The sequence below is a fragment of the Symphodus melops genome (genome assembly GCF_947650265.1).
Source record: "Symphodus melops genome assembly, chromosome: 9".
Taxonomy (NCBI): Eukaryota; Metazoa; Chordata; class Actinopteri; order Labriformes; family Labridae; genus Symphodus; species Symphodus melops.
Window position 1 is genome coordinate 4,875,349 of NC_136699.1, and position 26,621 is coordinate 4,901,969.

General features: G+C 39.5%; 1 protein-coding gene across 2 annotated transcripts in view; it reads right to left on the bottom strand.

Moving 5' to 3' along the window:
- Positions 1-13,643: 13,643 nt before the first annotated feature.
- The window catches only part of htr4 (5-hydroxytryptamine receptor 4), a 134,776-nt gene continuing 121,798 nt past the window's right edge, over positions 13,644-26,621 (bottom strand). Inside the window, exon 7 of one of the 2 annotated variants that reach the window (XM_079352347.1) lies at positions 13,644-14,881. In XM_079352347.1, coding sequence (XP_079208473.1) covers positions 14,794-14,881 — 88 coding nt within the window. In that variant the 3' untranslated portion in view covers positions 13,644-14,793. The remainder of the gene's footprint in view (positions 14,882-26,621) is intronic. The other variant, XM_079352348.1, reaches the window with a different exon arrangement.

Here is a 26,621-nt window from a genome sequence, read left to right on the forward strand (position 1 = left end):
TGCATGTCACACCTGAGCTCCCACTGATGCCTCTCAACAGGACAAAAAGAAGAGAGATGGAGAGCTGACTTCAATCACATTGTTGTTGCTGCTCACTTTTCTTTTACTCCACCACACAACACGATGTAGAAACGATAAACCAAGACAAAAGATGCTGTTGTTTGTTTTATTAATATCATCATTTGGGCCAATAAGAAGCCACCGTGCTGTACTGATGGGAGGGACTGGCGAGAGGACAGCGCTGCCCTGCTGCCACTCAAAGTATACCGGCAGTTTCAAAGTGTCTGTGCGTATGTCTCATGTCAATGCATATCCCTCTGTTGACTGCTTTTATATGCAATGTTTAAGAGGCGCACCTGGTGTTAAATTTATTACCTTGTAGGCTATAGTCAAGTGTTTAATGGACATTATTAACATTGCTTCTGTGTGATGTGGTGTAAGCTAAGCTACCAGGTGATATTTCTGTAGGTTATGTTTAACATGATTACGTAATACAGTATAGGATTATTAAAAATATATGTACTGTAGGCTAATTGTGCCCCCCCCCCCCCGCCCCCCCCCCCCCCCAAGACTGAGGTCTGGCGACTGGTCTGACTAGGACCACATCCTCTTTGCTCCATAAGAGAAGAAACACAAAAGCACTAGCTGCTCACACAGTGCTCCCACACCACCCACACTGTGAAATGAAATCCCACAATCATTATTAGGCATAATAACTGAACCAATGCACATTAAACATCAATCAGTTCCTTGTTATTAGACAAGCTGAAAATTAAATGGCTGTTATGATTGGAATGAGTGCAAATCATTTCTCTCCTCACAAAAAAAATGGATGAAGAAAACATTTAACCAACTGTATGATTCAAAGCATCACACTGATCAGTGTGTCTTCTAGGTTGGAGATGTACGTGGTGAAGTGGAACAATGTTTTAGTCGCGTGCAGTTTTAAAACTATATTGTCATTAAAATAATTCTGAACATTGGACTAAACAATCAACAAAAAAACACCCTATTGTTATAACCTGGCTCGCAGTAATCTTTCTCGTGTCAGCGTCAGTAAACTAACGTTTCATATAATCCATCAATCACATTCACGTGTTTTAAAACATGAGTTAAACTCATCATGGGCTCTCCAGCAGAATAACGTTGTCTGAGTGATTAGTGATATGAATTGGTTGGTTACGGTGCATATTCTGTAGAGTCACCCAATTGGATAAGGCTCGTCCAATCAGACTTTTTCTTTTTTTTTTTTCTTACAGGTGAACTAAAGGAAATTAATGTATCAGTGTGAGGTTTGAGGAAAGGTTTGAGCCTTTCAAAGTAATATTCCTTTACCTCTATTTTGAAGTTCTAGTTTTACATGAATATATACAATTGTTTCACTATCAAATGAATTAATTCAAATTACTTTGCAATTATATGCCCAGAAGATTTGCGTGTTTGCTTTAAGGGCTCTATAGACTATACTATGTGTTTTTTGGCATGTTTAAAAATCTGTTTTTAAAGGTGCTATTGCAATAAATATATTATTATTATTATTATTATTATTATTATTATTATTATTATTATTATTAGCAGTCCATAATGGCCAGGATGCAGGTAAACTTAAAGATATGTTAGAGTTAAATAACATAAGAGTTGAAGCTCTGTCACATAACAATGATACTTTATGAGACGAAAGAACAATTGGTGTTTTTTAATGATCTCAGAGATAACTCAACTGAAAAAATATAGATGCTGATCTTTGTATAAGAAAATGTCTGTATGTTTCTACATCATATCTTTATTTCAGCTTGCACAGCACAGCGACTGATTCTGTATTGGAAAGGAGTCAATCCTTAAGTGTGGCATCAGCTGGCTTCCACAAACACAAGAGTCTCAGACTGATCTGGTTATCTGGCGACTTAGAAACATCGGCTAGCAGCTGTTTTAGAGAGGAAGGCTCAACAAGCTGGTTTGTCAAAATACAAACACACCTGGATTTACACTGTAAGATATCTGTATTTGATCAAATAAAAAGTAAGACTGTTTGACTTGAGTCTATTCCTATGGGGAACTGAAAGGCGATGTTTTATTGGAGCTAAGTGTGGGAGGAAGCTTCATGCCAAAGTCAATCTGGAGAAGAACGACAGAGTCAGAATCAAAATGATTTCTTGTTTCATTTCATTTCAGGGAGGTGTGGAAGACTATAAATCTACTGTGAGCTTGCAGAGGATGAGAGGAGGGAGGGTGGACAAAGGAGAAAGAGATGCCTGGAGAATAACACAAATCTATTGTACAATGTGTAAAAGGGTGTCTTTGCAATAGAACTCAAATTGCTAAAATTGCTTTTTTGGGGCAGGGAAAACAATAGACAAGGACTCTGCAAACAGTGTTTGACTTTAATTAAAGAAATTACATGATCCATAGGCTGCGTTATCACTGATGGTCATAGCAGTACAGGATTCAATAATTTCTTTAATATTTCACATTACAAGCTATAATCATGTTATTTCCCTTTTTTGCCAATCTCTGCCACCTCCCCTTGAAGTCATATCATAGTTAACTTCTTTTGGAGTGCTGAATGACCTGGCGGATGTTTTGCACACTCGATGTGTGGAGGCTGTGTTCCTCGCAGTGGAAGTGAGTTCAAATTCGACCATGTTTCTTTCCCTGTCTCTTCACAACGTTTCCTCCTCCTATCTGTCCTATCTAATAAAGACAAACAAACAGGAATAGGTGAAGCTGCGTTTCACTCTCCATCTCTCTTAATTGTTATGTAGATATTGTGTCTCCTCATATCAGAACAGTCAGCAGCATAGGTGTTGCAAACAGACAGACAGAGTGGGGAAAAAATGGCCTGCTGTCAGTCTGCCTAATGGATCTGCCAAGATTAAAGAATGTAGATTTCCTTTCTTTATCTCAGCTTTGGGAGCATTTCCGTGAGATGGTTTATTAAAAAAGGATGAAATGGTCAATCAAAGGTTATTTAGATCTCCCTGAACAGCATTTGCACTTTATGTTAGGTATCCCTTCCCCTCTTCTTCAAATTTCTTTAAAATCCAAAGTATCTGTATGTGTCTCCGTCCCTCAGCTCTCTACAAAATTTCAAGTTTAGTGAGCTTTTCTAAAATTGAATGGCACACTGGAAGACTTCAAAAAGCATTAAACAGACGTTTATACGATTAAAGTTTGACACCCTCTCTGAGTGATTGAGTTAATGTTCCTGATTCGAACCGAAGATGTGTCCGAGGATCTCAACGGCTGAGATCCTCGCGAGGACTGGGATTTCCTCCTTTTCATTCTCCGCTCTAAAGAGGAAGACACGTCAAAGAAGCATTATTGTTCTCCTTACAACTCCTCCTCCTCCTCCTCCTTCGAAGTTTAAGTGAACCTCACGTTCCTTCACCTCCTCGCCATGCTGTCTAACTGCAGCTTCCTGTTTGGTGTTGGCAAAACAGATAGTAATGGTTGTTCACATCATTGAAGAAGAGCATTTGCAAAAGACAAGGCCAAAGACCTGGGATAATATGAAACATGCTTGGTATTATTGTATCGCTAAGACGAGAAAAAATGACTGCTTAAAACCGCTTGGGTTGGGATTTGCCACAACCAGAACCAAACAATCAAGACATTGATTCAATTGACATTCAGCCAGTTTAAGGCAAACGTGATGCAACAGGCCTCAGCCGTTGTATTGTGCTGATCACAAGTCAGTCTTAAGGTAGAAACAGTATCAAGTCTTTGTGGAACAATTAACTCGAGATCTAGCATTGATTCTTTGAGAGCCTTGCCTCATGATGCAGTGATCATACCAGCTGAGAACACTGCTTGAATGTGCACACAGAGGCAGATGTGGATGAATTTATTGAAGTTGTTGAAGAGAAAAACAGCACAGCGCATCACAAGGTGTCCACTTCCTGCCATCGAGGATGTCCAGAGGAAACGCTGTCTGCGGCGAGCTCACGGCATCCTTAAAGACTCCTCCCACCCTGCCCACAGACTGTTTACCCTCCTGCCCTCCGGTAAGCGCTTCAGAAGCCTCCGGACCAGAACCAGCAGACTGAGGAACAGCTTTTTCCCCAGAGCTGTCTCCCTACTGAACTCTACCCCCCGAACTCTGAACTCTGTCTCTCTCTCAAACTCCGACCCTCTCTCGAACTCTGCCCCCTCCTGACCCCCCCCCCCCCTTCCCCTGCATATCACCTCACATCCATCATCCCCCACCACTCCTCCTGGTCACACACACATTATTGTATTATAGTATGTCCATATCACCACTGTAAGTTATTGATCTGTATAATATGTACATATTCTGTATATTATCTGTACATTAGTATATTCATTTTCTCTGCACCTTAATCTATATATTTAATCCTCTGTATACACTTATATTTATAGCATTTATTTATATTTATAGCATCCCAATAATCCATCCAGCCATATATACTTAATAATTCACTTTCTTTAACCACATCTGTAAATGTTATAATCACTGTATATTTAGCACGAACTCTTGCACTTTCTGCTTATTTGCACTTCTGGTGAGATGCCAAACCTCATTTTGTTGCACTATACTTGTATATGTGTGATGACAATAAAGTTGAATCTCATCTCAAATGTGGTCCTGCAACAGGATTTCAGATTAATCAAGCATCAGTATGAAGGAAGTGATCATCAAGAAAGAGGGGAAACTGGTGGATACAGGGAGTTCATTGGAATCACAGTCTCATAATAAAGAGACAACAAAAGAAATAACAGAAAGCTACTGTTGCTTCTCTGCAGATTTTAAAGATAGGTTTGTCCGTCTTAGATGTTGATATTTGTATGCAATAGTCCTTTGCAGATTTCCTGTGTTTGTATTTGAATTGTTTGTCACCTTTAGGCAATTCGCATGTGTCTATGATTTTATTGTATGACTTTTAAGCTCTTCCCTGTGAATATTTTCCATGCACAAAAATAAGAGGCATCTTTTTTAAGCTCATATTTTGATCATAAAAAACAAACTGGGACATTTAAGCGCGATGGGGAAAGAACAAATTAACCAAAATCAAATTTGTTTGGTTTGTGTGTTCCAGCTGGACCTTAAATATTTCAACAGAATAGTTGGAGGTTTTGGGCGAACACAACCAGAGTGAGGAATTGAATGCCAACTCGCTGCTGTCGTTCATTTTAAAAGACCAGACTGAGAATTGGTTCCCTCTAAAGCAAACTGCAACTCCTATCCTCTCCTCCAGTGACTCTCCCGCTCTCTCTGGAGGATGAGCTTCCTGTTCCCCTGGACCTTCAGCAGAGCTCAGAGCCAAAGGTCAGCAGGTCCACCGGGAGGTGGAAACAATATAGATTTGAAGACATCAGCCTGTTGAGGTGGATTATGACCTGAGGGAGCAATGAGAAGAACGTGTTTCCATCATACTGTGTCTCTGTCACACACATGGATAAACTCTCCCATGTGATGGGGAAACAAAGGACAAGGTCAGAGGATGAGAGTTCAGACTGAGAGGAATCATGTGGACTGAGCTCCTGTGATCAACAACAACACATTTTGGCTCCATGTTCAACTCGCGTTCTCTCCGTGCAGAAAAGCGCTTGATGTGTGCTTGTTTCATCTTGACCTGCTCAAATCTAGGATATTTTTCTATCATGCAAGTCATTCAGGCATTCCTTATAAACAGTGTTCTTACGTTTTATAGCCTTGATGTAGTACATGTACAGAGATGCCTTTTGTAAAAACTCAAGTGAATTTGTAAAAGTGTCTTAAAAAAGAACTACTGCTACAAACTATATTAGGGCTCTGTGCAGAAGTGAGTGACATTTATGATTTGATTTTCTTTTTGCTCGTGGGTTTTGGGATTTTTTAAACCTTGAAATAACAAATTCTGCAAATTAGCAACTGATGAATTTGCTGCAATGTCAAATCGGAATGAGCTGAGTACACTCGAGTGCAAACAGAAGCGAAGCCTGTCTTTCTTAAGGCTTCCACATGAATCGTTAATTATGGCAATTCTCCCTCAAAACATCTCACATAGCTCTTCAATAGAGGCTGAGACGTACTTTGGCTTAACTTAAAGCTTTGTGTCTGTTCTCCTGACAGTTTGTCGCAGTCAGCGAAGAGCAGCAGTCAGAGAGCTGTCCTCAATCGGTAACCACATTAAACCCTCGTCAGGAAGGATTTACTCCGTCTAATTTAATTGACTCGATGTGTGGGCTGACTACTCCACTCTATCTCTCTTTGCCTGTCTCCTCTTTATGTGTCTATTTAGATTCTGTTTACCTTACCATCTGTCTTTTGTTGTCACTATCTCTTCACCTTTTCACTTAGAGGCGCTTCATTGACATGAGTTGCAGACGACGTCATGCCTAAATGCAACACAATAAATTGAACAGGATTTAAGCCCACAAAAACAGCACTTTATTATGATGCCTAATAAAATGTGTGTGTGTGTGTGTGTGTGTGTGTGTGTGTGTGTGTGTGTGTGAAAACAATTATTAAAACTGACTTATACATATATATATAATACACATTTCTGCCGACACTTTTCCAGAGTGATTTTGTTTTCTAAAATCCAAATAAAGAGAAATAAATCGCATGAGCAAAACTGGACAAAATGTACTGATCCAGTAGTAATCACATCCAAATGCAGATTATGACAGCCAAGCTGCTGAAACAGATCACTTATTTATGAACAATAAAAAGATTTTTGTGAATGAATACTAAGTTAACCTTTAAAAACACAGGTTTACAAAGTGTTTTGACATACAACACATAAACTGACTAAATAAACAGAACATAGCAAAAGAACCCAAAGTCAAAGGTAAATAACACCAAAAAAAACAACACAATGAATGATGCAAGAGCAACAAAGACTTTTTATTGCCTGGGCTCTTTGCTTTGAGAAACTTGTTAATGAGACACCAATTAAGCTCAAGTTTACATTCATTCAAGAGATTGCAATTATTGTTATCCTCACACTATTTCAATGAGGCTGTTTTATTATCTGCTGTAATACAGCTGAGAGAATGTGTCAGTAACTTTGACTAATGATCAATCAATCATTAGCAGCTAAGCTTAGTGGAGTTTCACTGATACGACACAGCAGAGGAACACATTTTTAAACAACACTCTACTTCACAGTGCAGAAAGATTGATATTTCTTCAGGTTTAAGACTCTTAAAGATTTTTGTATAACAACGAGGCAAACTTGTCGTTTGTCAGCACATCTTTTGGAAGCAAAGCACCATTTCTCTCTCTCTCTGCTTTTTTCCAAATTCCTGATTTGTGTCTCTCTGAGGAAATTTCTCATCCACGTTTTCACCGCCCCAGTGCTCTGCAGAAATTGCACTCCGTGGAGATGAATAGAGCCTGACAAAGATGAGTCACAAAACACACTGCTAAAGCAAAGTGAAGCTCAACTCCAGACCACAACAGCCATATTCTGCCATACAACGACAAGAGATTATTGCTTCGCTGACTTTTTGTTTGTGAATTAATCCCAATGTGAGCGTAGATATTTTTAAACATATGTTGATTGCTGAGAGTATGTGTATGTGTGTGTGTTTATCTGAAGGGTCCATGTGTTGTACTCAGCACTGAGCTCTTTGACTTGTATGTGCGTCACTTTGAACATAGTGACTAACACCGTTTTTATTTCTCAGTTTGTCGCCTCGCTGAGCTGCTGCGTCCCTGCTGGCCTAAAGATTACATTTTCACATCCTCTGTCAATAAAACCCTCTCAGAAAAAAACAGGAACAAGTCGAGCTATAAACACTTCTCAGAGCTGCTGGAAAATGTCTTTGCTGCAGCTATAGATGCTTGAACAAACAACTATTGACGTTCAAAAAGTTAAATCCATGTTAAATGTTAAAATAATCAGCATTTCAGTAAATGCAGTAGGTCTATGTATCAAATGAACCCGTAGTCCAATTTAAAAATGTTTTTGTTGAAAAGACCTTCACATAAACAAGGCCAAGCTAAACTAAACTAAGCTAAGTTAAGCTACAATAAGATTGGGAAATTAAACTCTCCCTTGTTGCTACAACATTGAAATAAACAAAACAAGTAACAGAAAACAGTATGCAATGTAAGTTAAATAAATGACACATAGAGAATATTATAAAGTAGTGGATAGAGGTTAAATGCAAAGAAATAATTACTATCTTTTATAAAACTATAGTTATTTCTACAATGTAATATCAAGACTTTAACATTTAAAAGTTTCAAAGTGCACGTAACTGGCTGTCGTCTTTGCCTGCTCTTCCCTAGAACTCATGTTGAGATACTTTTCCTTCGATTCTGTAAATCTCATCAGTCAGACAGAGAAGTGCTGAAGTGTAGCAATAAGTGTGCCAGTTATGTTTTAATAAAATACACATTCAATGTTTTATTCTGCTATTTGAATACATACTTACCAGCTGTGTCTTGGACACCAATTTATCAGTAGTGAGGGATTATTAATGAAGGCTGAACAAACACATGTCACTGAACTTCAACAACATCAACATGAAAGCAACAAAAAGACCCAAGTGTGTAGAGGGGCCGGGGCACTTCTGGTTCACTTCCTGTGTGGCAGTGTGTAGCAGCTTTGACATCTCTCCATGTTTATAGGTCCAGTTCAGTATGTGCATGCACGACATTGGGGGTCAATGTGTGTGAGAAACATGATGTGCCAGACCAGAATTTCCTTCAGGGATGAATAAAGCATTTTAAAAAAAGACACATATCTTGAGCTGCAATTAGTTTTTCTCTTTTGGAAAATCTCCACAAGTTTTTTTTTTCTTTTTTCAATTCTTTAAAAAAAACAAAAACACTTTGAGCCAAATGACCAAAGAACAGCTAAATACTCACTTTTATCTTGTTTGAATCAGAATCAGAAACAATCAGGATTCCCTAAAGTGCGAAAGTGATAAACACAAAGTTTGACCTCTTCACTGTGATAAAGCTGTTTGTGTTTACTGAATGCTTCTCCCGTTCATCAGTATCTCTGCTCAGAGGAGAGAAGCCTTTGAGTGCTTTATTCTTGATGAGTTCTTTTCTCTCCCTCAGCTGCTGTCTAAATCCTCCTGAGTGCCTCCAGTCGTCAATGTTTCACTGACAAAAGAGGAAAGTGAGAGAAAGAGAGCGAGCCTTGGATTAGTTCTGAGAGGAAACACGGATCCTTTGAGTGAAGTGAGCCCTGTAATGAGCGAGCTAACCGACACACACGCTGCTGCTATCAAAGTCACAAAGAAAGTCGACACCCGGATTAACAACATCTCTTTAATCTTTAATTAGCCTTTATCAGAACTGTCACATAGCAACAGAAAAAAGTCAGACACATCCCAGCTCCCTGAAAGAGAAGCCTTTTATCTTCTTTTAATACATGAAAATACCCATTTTGTTCTGTCAAAATAAATACTGAAGAGTTTTATAAAAGTCCCCCCCCCCCCCCGTCTCCTGTGGACAGTTTGTGGGAGTTGTTCTTCTTTATTTACACATTCATGCTGTAAGCCGCCAACAGAAAAAGAATAAATTAAAGGAAGAGATGAAGGGGACACAGAGCAAGCAGGAATGATGCTGAACTCAAATCAGAAAGTTTCACAAATGGTGTATCCTGAACATTTCATCGTTCTATCAGACGACACAGAACCGTGCATTGAAACCTCTGACTGGCTCAAATCCTTTTCTCCGGCACAAAATAAGAACATTTGACTCAGAGATGCTGCAACGGTAATTTATAGAGGCTTGAAGATGTTGTCATATCCAAGGGAAATTCCAATTTTGCAACTAAAAGAGGTAAAGAGGCTGTGCTGAGAACTTTGATACCGAATGTTAGCTGTGAGGTCGAATGAAGTACATACTGTCATTCAGCATTTGAAACAAGGTTGTACGAATACATGCAGATGAATGAAGATTGTTTTGCATCAACCCTTGCGTACAAGAGCTCCTGTTTCAGAAGTAATACTGAGCGGTGGCAGCGTCTTTTTAATTTGAACGATTGTTACTGAAGAGATAATTGTGACGTGTATGTGTGTTTGTGTGTGTGTGTGTGTGTGTGTGTGTGTGTGTGTGTGTGTGTGTGTGTGTGTGTACACACGCACACGTGTGAAGAACTTTGAAATGTAATACTGCTCTATGAGGAAACTGGTCAAACTATGATTAAATCATATGAAACAATGTCTGAACTATAATAATAAGCTTTCAGTCCTCGATGGTCCCACAGATTTGTTTTTCAAAACTGTAATTGCTCTTTGTTTGCATGGCTTAGAAAGACACATTTTAAGCTTTTTTTTAACCTCTCGGTCTGTATGAAGAACTTAGTGAAATGTGAAAAGAAAGAGCAAGTCAACAAAACAGTTTCTATGATGCTAAACTAGAAAAGAATGGTTGGTCCAGGTCCGGGTTGTTCAGCTTGTTGTGCTTACACCTGTGTGAAAGCTTTTATTACAATCCAAAGATTTCTACATGATTAGAAATGCACTTCTCATTTTAATCCTGAGACTCTCGCTTAATTATAGGACAGAAGACAAAGTTATTGTACATTTACTTAAATGGTTTTCCTGCAAAATATTGTGATATTTTGTTTCCAAAAAGAGAGCTTTTTGGAAGCTAACCAGAGGTCAGAGGAGATATTTTGTGAAGGTTTCTTTTTCTCTTAGTAACACTGGGAGATATAAAAATCATCCATCTCTGTCAGATAAACATTGTACATCTCCTGCTGTTTTTTAGTGCTAACATTGTGCATCGTATAACTGATGATCTCATGGAAACATCACACTCACGAGGAGTTTGAGGACCGACACACATTCAAGAGTCAAAATTCCTTCACGGGTGGATGGATGCTCTGATTGTTTCTGAGGTTCAGACAATAAAAACAAAGATTTCTAAAAAAGATTCATTTTTCCTCTTCGGGTAGCAGAGTTCTCTTCTGTCTTCTCTTAGTTTCAATCTACCTGAAATAGTGACCACACACTTTTTTTTTACTCAACTGGAGGATCCCTTTTTTTGTATTTCTTAATGATTTGGTATCTGCCCCAAAATGGCCTTCTTACCCTTTAAGCATATTCTTTATCATATCAGACGTTGAGACGTTCAACAGTCACACACAGATCTACACACACATGCTCACACAGACATACACACTCATGCACAGGCATCCCCACGTAAGAACGGACATGCAGTGGTATGACATCAGGCTTGCAGGGATGTCATGGAAACTGCAGTGTTGAAAGTGGGCGGCTTTCGAATAGGATGAAGAAGATGGACAAAATTAATGGAAAACAAAAAAGGAAATGCACAACAGCTAACAAACACATTAATTTGATGAGAAAAAAAAGGGTTTTAAAAGGGAATGTGACAGTTTGTACAAAGGCAAAATCTGCTTCTCTATAGAGCCAAAAACGTCTCCGTAGACGTGATAATCATCTACTTTGCATTCTGTAGACGTTGTTCTTCAGTAGTTGATTAAAAAAGAGCCTCTGTGATATCTTCTGACAAGGACATTTCAGCGCATGGACAAAGAACTTTTTACGAATCTGAATCTATATCATTTTAGGCCCATTTGATACATACTATAAAATAGGATTTAATATACTATAACAAAATTAAAATGAAGCTCAAACTAAAGCTACGTGATTATATTTAAAAACTGATGTAAAGGTGCGCGTTCTTCAATCATGGACACATGAGTTGTGTCTCAAACTCCATCGCCATTCTCTGCTCTCTACAAAGGGAGTTCCCTGAGGTTGACTTAGTGCACTCATAGCGCCATGATAAAAAAGAAACGCTCACTCTCCAAACTCTGACAATGACGTCATTACTGTCGCACAGCAAACCAATTAAAAGTAATAAATATAAATAATTCACTGAATTTTACGGAAGTGGTGAAACTTATTTTTATTTGTGCTTTCAGATGACGGTCTCAAGTCTGTCATCATTAGGAAGTACTTATGTTCCTCTGTTGAAAATCATTTACTGTTCATAAAAAAGGCTTCTATAGTTCAGATAGAATGCCCCAACATTTCCGTGTGCACGCAGGTCTCGCTCCTCTCATCTGTCTGAGAGCAATCAAAAACCACTTCATGCTCACAAGTGGCTTCGATTCATGATGGCAGATGAATGCTCGGATAGTAACCAAAGGTTGTGCACGACTTCTTGCAATGCATTGTGGAATTTAATAAAAATGTAGAATACAGCACCAATAATAATTATTATTAAGGCAGATTGTGGTCAAACAGCTATTTCCTAACCAAAACGGCTTCATCAAGTGAAGAAACACATGTTTTTGGTTAAACTAAAAATCTAAATCATAAAAGTTGGACTCAGAACGTGTGTTACATTTGTCATCTATGTTATGTTACTCACACAGCAATACGTCAATTAAGTCAGCACTGATTTAAAGTCTCACAGAAGCTTGTTGGCAAGGTTTAAATTCCTGTGTTTGTGCGACACATCCATCTTCCCCTGAGCTGACTTCATGACTCTCTGTCTTCAGCTCGTGTTTGGTACTAAATATCAACTGGGGTTGGCAGCATTTCCATTGAACAATGAGTAGATATCAAGAATCACAAACTCATGTCTACTTGCAGCAATATTTGACTACAGTTATAGATCATCTCCAATGTTTCTGACTGAACCCCCTGACCTTCCCCTCTGTCTCTTCTGGCCCAGCTGTAATCTTTGAGGCGCTTATTCATGTATCTGGAGTAACATGAGAGATGGTGTCACTGATGAAGTTTCAACCTGGATTAGGTTTTTCCTCTGAACTATGTCACCTCAAACTGGGTCAATGGGTTCGGCTCTTCGGGGATTTGTAATTACCTCGCCTGTACAGTGCTTTTTTTGGCTTTTTCTTTGTGCCTGTGAATCGCTGCCTAACCATGTTCTCATCTCATTATCTGATTTCAGAGAGCTTTGTTTGTTCATATGCAAATATTTTTAGAGGGTCTGCTTCTCTGTCTGTGCCTGTTTTAGCTCTGGAGGACATTCTTACTGTTTGTCTATATTGATTTTCTGTCCATGGAAAACTACAGAATGTTTCCAAAATGTCAAATTAAATTAGCTTTAGAAGAGAGCGTACTTTAGCTGCAGAGAGGTTCTTCAATGAGCTGAGAGGCATTTCAGTATGGCACCAAAGTGTTCAAGAAACGAATGTGCGCATTATTCTCACATTGAGCCTTGCGTCGGAGTTAAAAGTTTACGTTGCCATTTTGCATGTTCAAGGTATTTGTATCTGTAATATCCTGTTAAACTTTCACAATGAGGCTTGCTGAGAAAAGTTTGTGCATCGTGGACTCCAAGTGAATGTAAAAAGATGTAATGACAGCGATCTTCGTTTCAGCTCTGCGGCGCTGCGGAGTCGCACATTTAAAAGGTCTACTCACATTATCTCTCTCCTGAATCAGCTGCTCAGACGCTTTACAGGTAATACTTTAGCAACTGCTGGCTTACATCTCCAGGAGACACAGAGCAACATCATCAATCAACTGAACTGTGGTTCTAACGACGTGATGAATAGACGCTCTTCTGTAAGATCTAGTTAGGTCTTAACATCCTTCGAGAAAATTATCAAATAAAAAATTTTCTCACCACTTTATACAGCAAGCTTTTTGTGTGTGTGTGTGTGTGTGTGTGTGTGTAGTGCTTTTATTATCATATTTCATCTTACACAGTAGGATTTAGTGTTCTCTTTGTTAAATATGAATAAAATAAAATATTAGTGGTTTATTCTTTCTCATGACCTGCAAGGTGAGAAGAAATGACGGGAACAAATGGAGTGTCAAGATGGAGTCAGCACATTGTGATTTCAAGGGACAAAGTGGTTTCATTCAGACAAAGATTAACGCACACATGCACACACACACACACACACACACACACACACACACACACACACACACACACACACACACACACACACACACACACACACACACACACAAACACACACACACACACACACACACACACACACACACACAGAAGCACACGTATGAAAACGCAATGCACACACTGCTCCATCACACAACACCATCGCAATGTCTGTTGAATCATTCATGGGCAGTTTTTGTTTGTTGCAGTCCTCTAACTGTTTTATGCACACCGAGTTCGAGCTAGCAGCCTCTAAAATAATGCACTTGGATAGTTCGGGTCAAGGCTTGCCACCATATTTCCTGTTTGAGCTTAGCGAGGATTTTACAAAGCTGTAAAGCTTCGACCTGGGACACACAGAGGTTCTTTGCTGAGTGTGATGTTTCCAAAAATAAATAGTTCTCAACTCTGCCTCTTTTCCAGAAAATAATTAGCTAATATATTGAACTTGCTTTACAGAGAACAACTTTATAAAAACTATACCCATCTTTCTGATATGGAACTAGAAAACAACATGGTGAATCATAATAATCAGGAATAGGTCCTATGTATGTAAAATAGCTTTGGCAACATAATTCACTTTATTGACTCCCAGTCATGGTTCACATCCCGGGCTGCGAAACTCTTCAACAAAGACCACCCAAGCTTCTGGCGCTTAAGACAAGCTGGATCTTCTGGAGTTTGAGCCCTGCTTCAGTTCCACCAGAGCAGCTCAGTCTAAGAGAACCAGCATGACATATAAAGCATTAGAGGAAGAGAACTGGTCTTTTTTCCAGTCCACCATGTCCCTGCCACCTTCAAAGGCCTGGACCTCGAAGTCCCACTCAGGCTCTGGTTTTTGGAGCTCTGCTGAATTGGTAGCATCTGCGTTGGGTTTAAGCTCTGGCTGTATGCTTCCTCCTCGACTCCGTGGTCGCCATGTTTGAGCCGAGGTCTTTTTGGATTTGTGACTGAGGAGTCGTCATTGGTCACAAGCAGGACTCGCGGGACTCTATGTCTGTGTGCAGTGCCTTCTTCTCCTGCTCCACGTTACTCCCGTTGTGAAGAACAGAATACCTGCGAGAGAACAGAAGAAGGAGTGGGGGAGAGAAATGGACGGTTTTAGACATCTTTCAAGAACATTATAAATATTAGCTTGCACCAGATTTATTTAATGCTTTTCTATTTCTTTAAATTGTTTGTAATTGTTCAACTTTTTTGACTCTCATTCTAGTCTGAATGGGCCTTGAGCTATGCAGCATTAGTGCAACAGCAGCCTGTCCAAAAGTAGAGTGTCATCTACATCCAATAAGCCCAACCAAAACCACGGAAACCCAACCAGACATGAAACTGTATCAATACAAGAAGCTTGTTTTTTTCCCCCTAAATGTTCTTACTTTAAACTCATTAAAACCAGAACCAGGCCTGGAACCCTCCACTAGTCTATTCAGTGTCAAACATCTCAGACTCCATAGGCCGTTGTGAAGGGATAACACAATTAGTTAAAGCCTCACAATGTTGCCCTGACAGAAAGTGAGTCATTTCTCAACATGGTCGAACCCTTGCTTACTGGAAAAAGGATCACACAGTGTGGGTTCAAAGAGGGTGGCTGAGAGAACTTGTCAAAGCTGACCGCAGGTTGACTTTCTTACAAGACATTACAGGAACTGAAGGGAATTTAACTGAAAGGCAGACTGAGGGGCGGAGAAGCCGGTTTGCACAGCATGGCTTCACAGTTTCTTATCATGCCAAAGATCAATACTAGAGGTAATAAATCTGGTGTCTGGCATTGATTGATACAAACGCATGTATGTCAAATGAACATTTTCATTTTTATGGCTCTTGTATGGATAAGTGATTTAGCTGAAGATACAGAGTGACGCACTACAGTTTAACAATACAATCCTTTCACAATCAGGCATTATATAAAGTATTATCCCCATGCTATTAATGTTTTATTATCATATTTTATATCTCCATATAAGGGCAATTTGAGCATAAAAATTAATGGGAGGAATAATTCAGTGATTGAATGTGTACTTTTTTAAAGCGTTCTCACTGTCTCCATTAGAAAAGGAGAGCTGGCTCATATATCATCACCCCCAATTATGTTGTGATGAAAAATGTAATCACTGCCCGGATGGTTTGGAAATAAGTGATCGAGCCTCTAAATTGATGCTACAGGAAGGTAGATGGACTGTGAACAAACCACATCTCTTGCACAACCTTTGGCATGATGGAGTAGCTGCAGGTGGGATTTTGCACAATATTCACGCTGAGCTTGAAATGTCATTCTCTTCAACAGCCTCCAGGTGAATTTCACATCTCTTTCATTGTCTTTAGATTAAGATCTCGTCTAATTTCTTTTAAGGACAAAACACTGATGGGAGACAAGAAGTTTGTGGTACCAAAGACAATTGCAAATACAAGGTTTTATCAGTCGTTCACAGACTCATTCGCATCGTGTTAGCTCATTTGGTAAAAGAAGGTGAGAAGGTCTTTTCAACAAAAATCCAAACAAAAGAGATTGTGCTCAAATGTTTCTAGATATGTTATTATCTGAAGTCAAAACAGACATTTTCTGAATAAAACAAAGACACATAAGAGATACTGCAATAAAACTAAAGAACATACCGTAAATTCCGGACTATAAGCCGCTACTTTTTTCTCACACTTCGAGCACTGCGGCTTCTACTCCGGTGCGGCTAATGCATGGATTTTTTATGGGGGACAATGAGCTTCTGCCGCAAAAACATTTGACTTCGTCACGTCGGATCTTAATATCAGTCATTTTGCGCTTCATGCACGCACCCTCATGATGGAAAACACACGGAGAAATACATATGATGCAGCTTTCAAGTTAAAGGCGATCGACCTGGCTGTCAAAGAAGCTAACAGAGCTGCTGCACGTTAAGATGACACTGACAGCGACAACAGAGACTGAGGAAGTGAGTAATGAAGTCATTCTGAGGCAGTGAATGGATGGACTTTTTCTTGTGAAATATATTACGGTCATCTTTTTCATCAGCCGTGTTACAGACACCGTCGGCTAGGCTTCGTATTGTAACGGTTCATGTTGTAAAGTCAGTAGTTGATAATGTGTTCATAATTCCGATTATGTGGAGAGTCAGTGAATGCACCAGCGAGAACGTGTTGAGTGGCTGTATGAGAGAACGCTGGGGGAGAGAGTTGGATTGTTACGGCAAGTTACGTGTGTTGCTCTCTGCTGTAAACGGCGTGGTCACGGCCGACAGTGATCGGGTTAAGTAAAAGTTATTATTTGAACGCTCTCGTCGTCCTTTAACGTCCGTACGGACGCTACAGTATTTGCGGATGTTACCGGTAGCCTACGTCTGTGTAAATAGCTCTTGTTATAGCGTGGACACCTGCGGCTTATAATCAAGTGCGGCTTATATATGTACAAATACATTTATTTACTTATTTTTAGCCGGTGCGGCTTAAATCCAGGTGCGCTCAATAGTACGGAATTTACGGTATATCAACCCTGTTGTGACTATGGGCAGATGTAGTGCAGCAACATCAGATATTTTTGCAGATACATAATGTCTACTTTTTTCAATGGCGAAAACACGTCATCCAAATGTTATGTAGTGGTTAATGACAAAACTCACTGTCATAAGGCTAAATACATTGGACCTTGTTTTGACAGGGGAGTAATAATACACACACACACACACACACACACACACACACACACACTACACAGGAATAACACAACTGACTACATTGCCGATACAATCTTAATGGTAAGGTAATTGAGCCACACAGCAAATTCTGAGATGACAAAACATCCACTGTAACTTCTCCGATGAGAGTTAAATGAAGCACAACACACCAATAATTTTCCATTTTCTGCTGTGTATCACACTTACATGTTCAAGAAAGCAATTTCTTTCTGCCAGAGGAGCATTTAGCACGAAAGATGAACAAGACGCACACAGACTCATTGCTTCATGTCTCATCTGTTAATTGCTTCAGACAACAATAGCAGAAACAAATTTAAAAGCGACATTAGTGCACGGCGACAGTCAACCCAGCTCTCAATCAAGAAGCATATATATTAAAGTGAACCATCAGAGAAAGTCATCTAACAGCCTTAATGAGTCTCACTTGAACACATTCTGGAGGCTTTGCTGGATTTGAATGTGCAGAATCAAAGTGTGTGGTGTACATGCAAGAATCCACATACGTAATTATGTGTTTTCATCTTTGTGTATGAACAGATGTTTTTGTGTGTGTGTGTGTGTGTGCGCGCCTCAGAAGTCTCTCCGTGGGCTAAAGCCATTACGAGCTGTTTACACAAACACCCTGACCAAAGACACTTCCTGCTGCCAAACTGGCCGTGAAATTTACCGTCTCGACAGCCGAGAACATTAAGAGCTTTTCAAAAGGAAACAGGCTGCAGATTCTCGACGGAGCAGAACCCCAAATTGCTGCCACATTGCGGCTTTAGACCCTCAGCTGGTCTCTCTGCGGCGCTGGGAGTGTGACCGCATCTCTGCTTACTCTCTATGGTGAAAACAAAGATGTATGAGAGGTTGAAAGGAGTGCTAGGGAAAGGTATCAATGACTTTATCAAGGTTAAGCCTTGTTATACATTTATTATGTCATGTAGTTCTCTCAGGTACAAGCTCATCAGATGGACATCATGGAGAGACTTATGGTCTTTGTAGCTCACTTACAGTGAACACTGTTGATGCTTTGCTGCACTAATCATCATAACCTCACATGCTTGAGATCATTATGTAACACAACACTGTAATTAGTCCTAATTATATTTTAAATAACACTGCAATCTGTGACGTGATGTGACAGCGAAACAAAATGTGTTTTCTATCAGGAGAACACTTCAACGTACAATATGATGATCTCATAAAATATCATCTTTTTAAAAAAAAAAAGACTTAACCAAGTACATTTATTTAGTACCTTAAATATTTCCAACAGTTATAAAAGCCAGAGAAATCTGTTATATTATAGTTGTAACATGTTGTCTCAGTCATGCACACTGTCATGACAGACAGGACATGATACAGTTGCCGTGGAAACTCTGGACGTTAATAGGAAACAGGAACTGTCACTGAAAGCTGCCGTACTGCTGCTATGATAAAAAGGACATCATGTAAAACATACATGGAAGCAGCGATGTTAAACATTTTCTCTTCATCAGGTCTGTTTCGCCCATTCGTCTCGACTACGAGCCACTCTCAGTTTGGTTTCCTCAGGAAATCTTCAGAAATCTTGCTGAAAGCTGCAAAACTGTGTGAGTGTGCTCTTTTGAACGTATCTGGAGCAGTACATGTGGTCGCACACATTCTGTGTATATGTGTGGATTTGTTTGTACACAGCCGAGCCATCAGGCTAACTGGCAGAGCGGGACACATGATGGAGGTTTGTTTAATGAGGCCAGAGGGGAGACAGCGACAGAAGGCCTGGATTAAGAGCAGACTAAACATTTCTGCACATTTTGAGGAGAAATGTGGCAAACATTCAGCTCGATAAAGTTCCATTCGGCAGGATTTCAAATGTGCAAATGATCTGATGCTCTCGCAAAGGAGTGGGACAGGAAGAGAGCATTTCACAAACAACATGGACATGGTGCAAGGCCAAAAAAACAAACACTGAATGTGTCACACATGCAGCATTGATAAATTAAATGCAGAACATACTTTCTGCTGTCTTCATTTGACTTGCCAAGAAACTGAATGCTGCAAAGACCTGGTGATTAGAAGACTAGATAGACTAGTGTACATACTGATTACATTGAGGAGGCCGGTTTATGATCTATACTGTAAGCAGTCAGTAGGGGGAGTTCTAAATCTTTTGGCTTCCCGTCCAGGCAGCTGTTGCAATACTTCCTTCTGAATGTACCGTTTATGATTAAAATAAAATAAGTCTAAATTAAAACTTTTGGTATCATGTCTGAAAAAAGATCTATGGTTATGCTAAGTCATGGGTTTTGTTGCTCTCATTGGTTGGAGAGGTTTGTAGACATTGTCTGTGCCTGTTGATAACACTTGCAAACAGATCAAATGAACGACGAGGTTAATGTGAATTAGTCTAACGATTTCAGGGTATTATACTTGTTCATTAACCTAAGAGTTAACTTCTGCAAATGAACACCTCTCTGATAGTGTAGAGGTTATCTTGTTTCTTTTAGAGAGCGTATGGAGATGATTTCCCGCAAATACCTTATAAAGGCTTCACAGAGGTGAATTCACAGGTTAATACAGAAAACAGCGGAAACTCGGAGATAAGGTCTCTATCCAAGCAACGAAAGGTAAATGTACAGCATGCACCCTCCAGTGTGTCTTGTGTGAAGTGAAAGTCAATCCTTTAACAGTGGAACACATAAAAAAAAGACGACAGTGATTTACATTTAAAATGAATGAAAGAAAACAATCTTCACATCTTCAGTTTTTATTCTGACTATAATATATATGTAAATCCATCGTCTCTCTTATCTCCTGGCTCTGAATGTAAAGGATAACAGTTTGCATGAGAAGGAAAAAGGGACGGAATTAAATCTGCAGTATCATTCAACATGTTGTATCGTATATTTTGTATGTTTGTGTCAGCCAATGGGGATCTGAATAAAGGAGTCCTGGAATCAATCAAAAGCCTTAGTGCTTCTTTGAGCAGGTATTAGCTCGTAATGAAACACACCAAAATTAATTTGGATACCTATTAATGAGCTACAAAAGAAAAAACAAGACCATGAGCAGGATGAGATTCATTCATTCACACAACAGGATGAGATCAGCAGAGACAGTGATTTCCACGAGGATTGGTCCAAACCAAAAGTTCCAAGTATGAGCTTTAATTGATGTCTGTTTGTATAAAAACTAAAAAAGAATCCCCTCCTAGCTGTGGTTTCTCAACTCCACATACACTCAGGGGAACTCAATCCGTATCAGAGACTGCTACAAGCCTCAGTGTTTTTAAAACTAAACTTAAATCATAGCTCAAGTCAAACCAATCATGCGATCACTGATTATAGCTTTCTTTAATCCACCTCAAGGGAAAGAAATGAAGTTTTGTAAGATACAGTTTTTAAGTGATATGACGTATGTTTTTCCATTGACTTTATCTCTAAGTTAAATAACTGAAATCATTGCACATGTATCATGTTGTGGTAAAAATGACAATCATGTATCAAACAAGCCTTCTTTTGTTGTCCAGTTTTCATGATTTATGTTGCAAACACGGGAGCAAGGAAAGCACTCTTCCTTGTTTGCAGGAGCACAATAGATCAATCTTTTCCCCCAAAGAAATTCCTGAATTGCCTGAATCACAGCACAAATGTATATTTGCTGCATATTTTTTAACCAATGTTATCCTCAAGTGATCCAATCTTGCACTTGAGGATGATTGGATGCTGACACCCAACACCACTCTCTCTCTCTCTCTCTCTCTCTCAGTCTTGATATCCATCATAGGTCTCTCGCCCTCTCTCCGATCCCTCTGATCACTGACCCCAATCCTCTCTCTGTTGCCACTTCGTGTGGTGATCCCACTGAGACTCTTTTCTGCCTGAAGTACAATAATTGATCATCACAATCAGGAGGCCTTTCCGTTTGATTTCTTTCTCTATTTTGTGCTCTGTATGTTTTTTTGTTTTTTTTACTTCAAGTTACCACCTAGCAAGAAATCACGGGGCCTCCTTCAGATAGCATCCCAATGTGATGCTAATGAAAGACCGGGGGAGGTTGGGGGGGGGATTGAGGATATGAGAGGAGGAATGGAGGATAGAATAATGAATATGAGATGAATACTATAGACTGGAATTTGAATAGAAGAGAGATTATGCAGCATTAACTATACTAAAATGAAAGGAAGAGGTGAATTTAAAGTTATTCAAAGTCTGCACCCATGAGGAGAGTTTGCTTCTAACTCAGCAACATCATTTTCAAAATGCATGTGTGCAGATTCAAGCTTGAAATTCTATGGCTCTCCTTCAAGGACAGACCAAAAATAAGGATGCCTTCCGTGTCTGGACTCCTCCGACCTTCAAGGTAGATTTGTTTGCAACCCCAAGATTGTGAAAAATGTGCACAGGTAAGCGAAAGCATCACAGGTTTCACTGTTTAAAAAATTACAGCAGCCGTCACCTCAATTACAGTGACACTGAGGAAGGTTTCCTGCTGATGGGCTGATGGGGGGAGGAGAGGAGAAAGGGCAGAAGAAGGAGAGGAGATAGACAGAATACAAATTAAAAATAAAGGCCTTCCAAGAAGATTTCTTTTTTTAGATCAAACGTTCAGTGAGTTAGAAAAGTCTTCAGGATACATTCAATAAATATAAATGAAACTCAGATTGGAGATGCGGAAAGAAAAGTTTACAGGCTGTCAGTGCCAAAAGCAACAGCACCACCGCTGACTCAAGGTCTACTGGAAGGAATCAGAAAGTTGCCCTTTCATAGGATTTAAACTTGCTGGACAAGAATCGCTTGCTCAATGAGGCTGATCTGAAAACACGACAGAAAGCATTAAAGGGAGCTGAGAGATGTCTTTGCCAAAGCCGAAGACACCTAAGCTGCACAAAAGCAAACGGAAAAAGAAGGGAAATGCTGAAGGGATGCAGCTTTACAGATCAATCTAATTTCCACCCAGACAGAGCAACATGTATATATATATATATATATATATATATACATATATATATATACATATATATAACATATAACATATAACATCTAAAGTTCAGAAGAATAGAATTTACTGATATGAGCTAGATAGAAATGTATAACACCCAAAATGTTATTAAAAAAATGTAACGAAACCCAAAATGTGATAACTGGTCGATAATGTAAGACAATGCGGAGTCCAAAATGTAATCAGATCAAACTCAGTTAAAATTTTGATAAAAGCAAAGCTGAACACTATTTTTGAGTTTGGTCTCCTCTCCCTGGACAGACACTTCGACAAACTGATCCTGATCCTGACATGCTCCATCACGAAACAAAGGCAGGTATGATTTGAATCACTGCTGAGAGGAAAGCTCCTCTGAGACTGACTTAAACATCACAACTCCAGCTGCTCTCTTTTCCAGCACACACAACAACACAGCCTTCCTACCGAGCCCCTCGTTTGGATCTAATGACGGCAGCTCCCCTGCTGAGCTGTGTGGGATTAGATGGCAGAGCCGAGCTCCCTTTGCAAACAAAAACTTATTTTCCTTTTCTGCTGTTGTGATACCATCTGCAATTTGGGGCTTACTTTTTAAAACAGAGAAAGGGGAGGTGGGGGAGCGTCCGTCACAGCCTTGACGAGACATCTCTGGGTTCTGCCTCAGACCACGGAGGTATCAAGATCAGTGCCTGATATCAGTCTGTATTTCTACGTTTTGTCCTTCTTCTTGGTCCCCCTTGATAAAACATTTTAAGCCGGTTTGCCTTTGGGGCTTACTCAGATATGAGTCCTCGAATGAGCAATTCATAGAGCAGTGTGGTTGACGGACCTCAGCGATCTTGATGAGAAATCTCTTTCATCTGAAATGGACCTTTAACTGATAACAGGAAAGATACAAGTGTACAAGATTGACACAGAGGAAAGGTTTCTATATTGGAGGACTGTGTGTACTGTTTTTTCTCTCTCTGGTACACATAAATGGATTTTCTTTTACAAAAGCGGTTAAAAGGGAGAAAACACGGCCTTCAATTTTTAAATCCACTTATTCTGAGGATGTACTGATATTCAATAACGAAAGCTCCAAAGTCTGAGGAATACAATAGAGTCTGACCGATGAATTGGCCAGCAGTTAACATCAGCCGCAAAAAAAAATCCATGTCACTCGGGCCCTACAATATAAGTAGTGAATGGACATTCTTGTTGTTCTTCTTGGAGGTTAAAGTGAAACCATGTCATTGCTTCAGAATTACATTGAAGAGCTAAAAAACATGAACGGCAAAAACTCAAATCATAGCAAGAGATGTATATAGTTTAAATTAAAAAATCATTACTCTAAATGTTCACCAGTCTACCAGGGTGTTTGTCTATGATTTCAGTTTTTGCAATGCAACATTTAATTTCTAATATTCATGACATGTAAACGTTTTTGAATGCACTGCATTTCCCTCATTAGTTTTGATGTTTACTGTTAAATGTTGACCTCTTTGTCGAAGTCAACGGCCCAAAGAAACATTTAGCTGTAACTAAAGGGAATATTTCACTGGTAACTGTGTATACCCCTTTAAAAATATGTGAAGGATATCTGAGTTGAGCTTCGGCACTGAGGCTGGAAACACTGAACCTGCTGCTCTGTTTGTCTCTGAACATTACAACCGAATTTAGCCTGGACACAAGCAGCGAGGCATGAGGGCGAGGAGCTCAGGCAGTATAAACACCACACACACACGTGTTTTACAGTGGGTGTTTGTTCACTAACTTATACTACAGCATATAGGAAAACACACTTCTCAGAACATGTGAATCGGGATTGATCATAAAGCAAGTAATGTTCTTTCTTAAAAAAATGATACACTAATGATGTTTATGTAAATTACCCAAGTTTCAAGGTAAAAGGTTGTCAGTTGTTTGTGTCTTTTTATGTGTTTGTGCCGAAGGAATGACATCGGTGTACGTCTGGCTCTCAGTAGATCCGAGGTTTGATTATTTCTGGATGGCTGACTTCTGATATGCACCCTTCCTCAGTTAATAGCTTACATGACTGGAATGAGGAGAAATTACTGTGTGTGTGTGTGTGTGTGTGTGTGTGTGTGTGTGTGTGTGTGTGTGTGTGTGTGTGTGTGTGTGTGTATCCATACCTACATGTTAGTTGTGTACCTTATGTATTCAGAGCTTGGCTACGTACATTATTCCAACACGGCAAAATCAACATTCTGTGCATGATGCTTGTCAGTTGTATTTCATGAAGGAGGTTTAAAAGAAAAGAAAAAAAAAAGTAGAACCGAATGTTACTTTCATTTCAAGTCTGTTAAAAAACATAGTTAACTGTACTAACATAAAACATCACATTTCTTTCGCCCAAAAAGAAATGGTCCTTTTTGGAATAAAACCTTTTTTTCATTTCAACGTTGCTGTCTTTATTATTCATTATTTCTTACTGTTCTGCTTGTCTCGTTAAATGAGATCCTCCTACATTGGCTAAAGAGGTTGTTTCTTGTCTTTATCTGCTGGTAGAACATTCACATTGACACTTTATTAGCTGCAGCGGCCGCAGGGAGGATCGCACAGAAGATTGCACAGACTGTAAGCAGCATGCCAGAAGCACAAGAGCCGCTGCAGCTCACAGGTCAAGGTTCAAGCAGGGCCAAGAGCTGATCTGTGTGCATACACTGCTGTGTTCACTGACACTGTATAGATACGTTATATTCCATCATGCATTTATTATTTATGTGTGGTTAATGTCCAGTGGTGCAACGTAACTTTATACTTCTCCTCTACTTCTGTTATATTTTAAAATGATGTATGGGTTTTGCTTTGAAGGGATAATATACACCCCATAATATCAAACCCCCTCTGGAGTTGTGTTCTTCTGCACGGAGAGGGTCTTCCTTCAACTTGTTTATATTTCTCTCAGAGCATCATTGTCTTTGGTGTTTTCTGAAAAAAATATATTAGGCCTCCATCTTTTATAAACATTCCCCAAAATACTGGGAGTTTAATTTCCTATCACACAGATCTGGCATAATTCATTACTCCATGAATTAAAAAAAATGGCAACTTGAGGTCCGCAGCAGTGAAAGCCATGATTATTTTAATCTTTTCACGCTTTGAAAGAAACGACTTCATAAAAATGTTCTTAGTATGAAAGGTTTGTTAGTGTCAGCATCAAAAACGATTTCACTGTGAGCTCTTGTTTAGAAATGTTCCCGTAATCATCCCATTATTTGAAACCAATGTTTGTCCTTGATCAGGAACACACATACGCTCATGTAGAAGTTGAATCTTAAAGAGAATTTTATGAAAGAGCCTGTCAGCCACAGATCAAAGAAGTTCTGTCATTTGACGTGTTATTGTAAAGATCTCATGTTAAAACCTATGTTTGGTCATTTCGCTGCTTGCCTGGAGACAAAAATCAGCCGTCAGTTTCTCTGTCAAACTTCAGAACAAACACGAGTGTTCAAATAATGAAACACGCCTGTTGGCAGTGCTCTCGTCAATGGCATACCTGCCAGGAGAGGAATCTTAATGAGTGGACGTGCACAAAAAGACAATCAGAAATAGACGATTATAGTCAGTTTTGTGGGTGAACTCCAAACACATTAGTCATACATAAACTGAAAGACAACACACAATACCACACACTGAGGCAGCTGTTGTTTACTTCTTGAACCTTTCTGGGTTATCAGTTTTCTTCCCGTGAGCCTCACCAGGTTTAAGCTAAGGCCAGACATTTATCAGCTCTGGATTAAGGATTACTGATTGAACTTCATTGGGATATTTAAGAAAGAACAACTTTGTTTGGACACAAGCTGAGCTAAAGATGGATACCGCGCCTCAACCTACCACCGTTTGAAGAGTGCTAATAAAGCGCTATTTCTGAGCCCAAAGTCAGAGAATTATGGATGATTAATATCGCGTTGCTTTTGCTGAAGGAAACTCACAGTTTGACTAAACGTTACAAAAATCAAAGATCCCTCAGGTGGGTACAGTCCACAGCAGAATAGATGTGAAGCAGAGACTCACAGTTATGGCAAGTTAAACGATTCTCACTAGGGTGTGTTACATACAGTATCCTATCACTCTCTTCTCTTTTACTCTGACAAACCAGAGCACACAGCACTGCTGGAGCTGGATTTGACAGTTCAGCCTTTTATTTGAACTCATCTTTT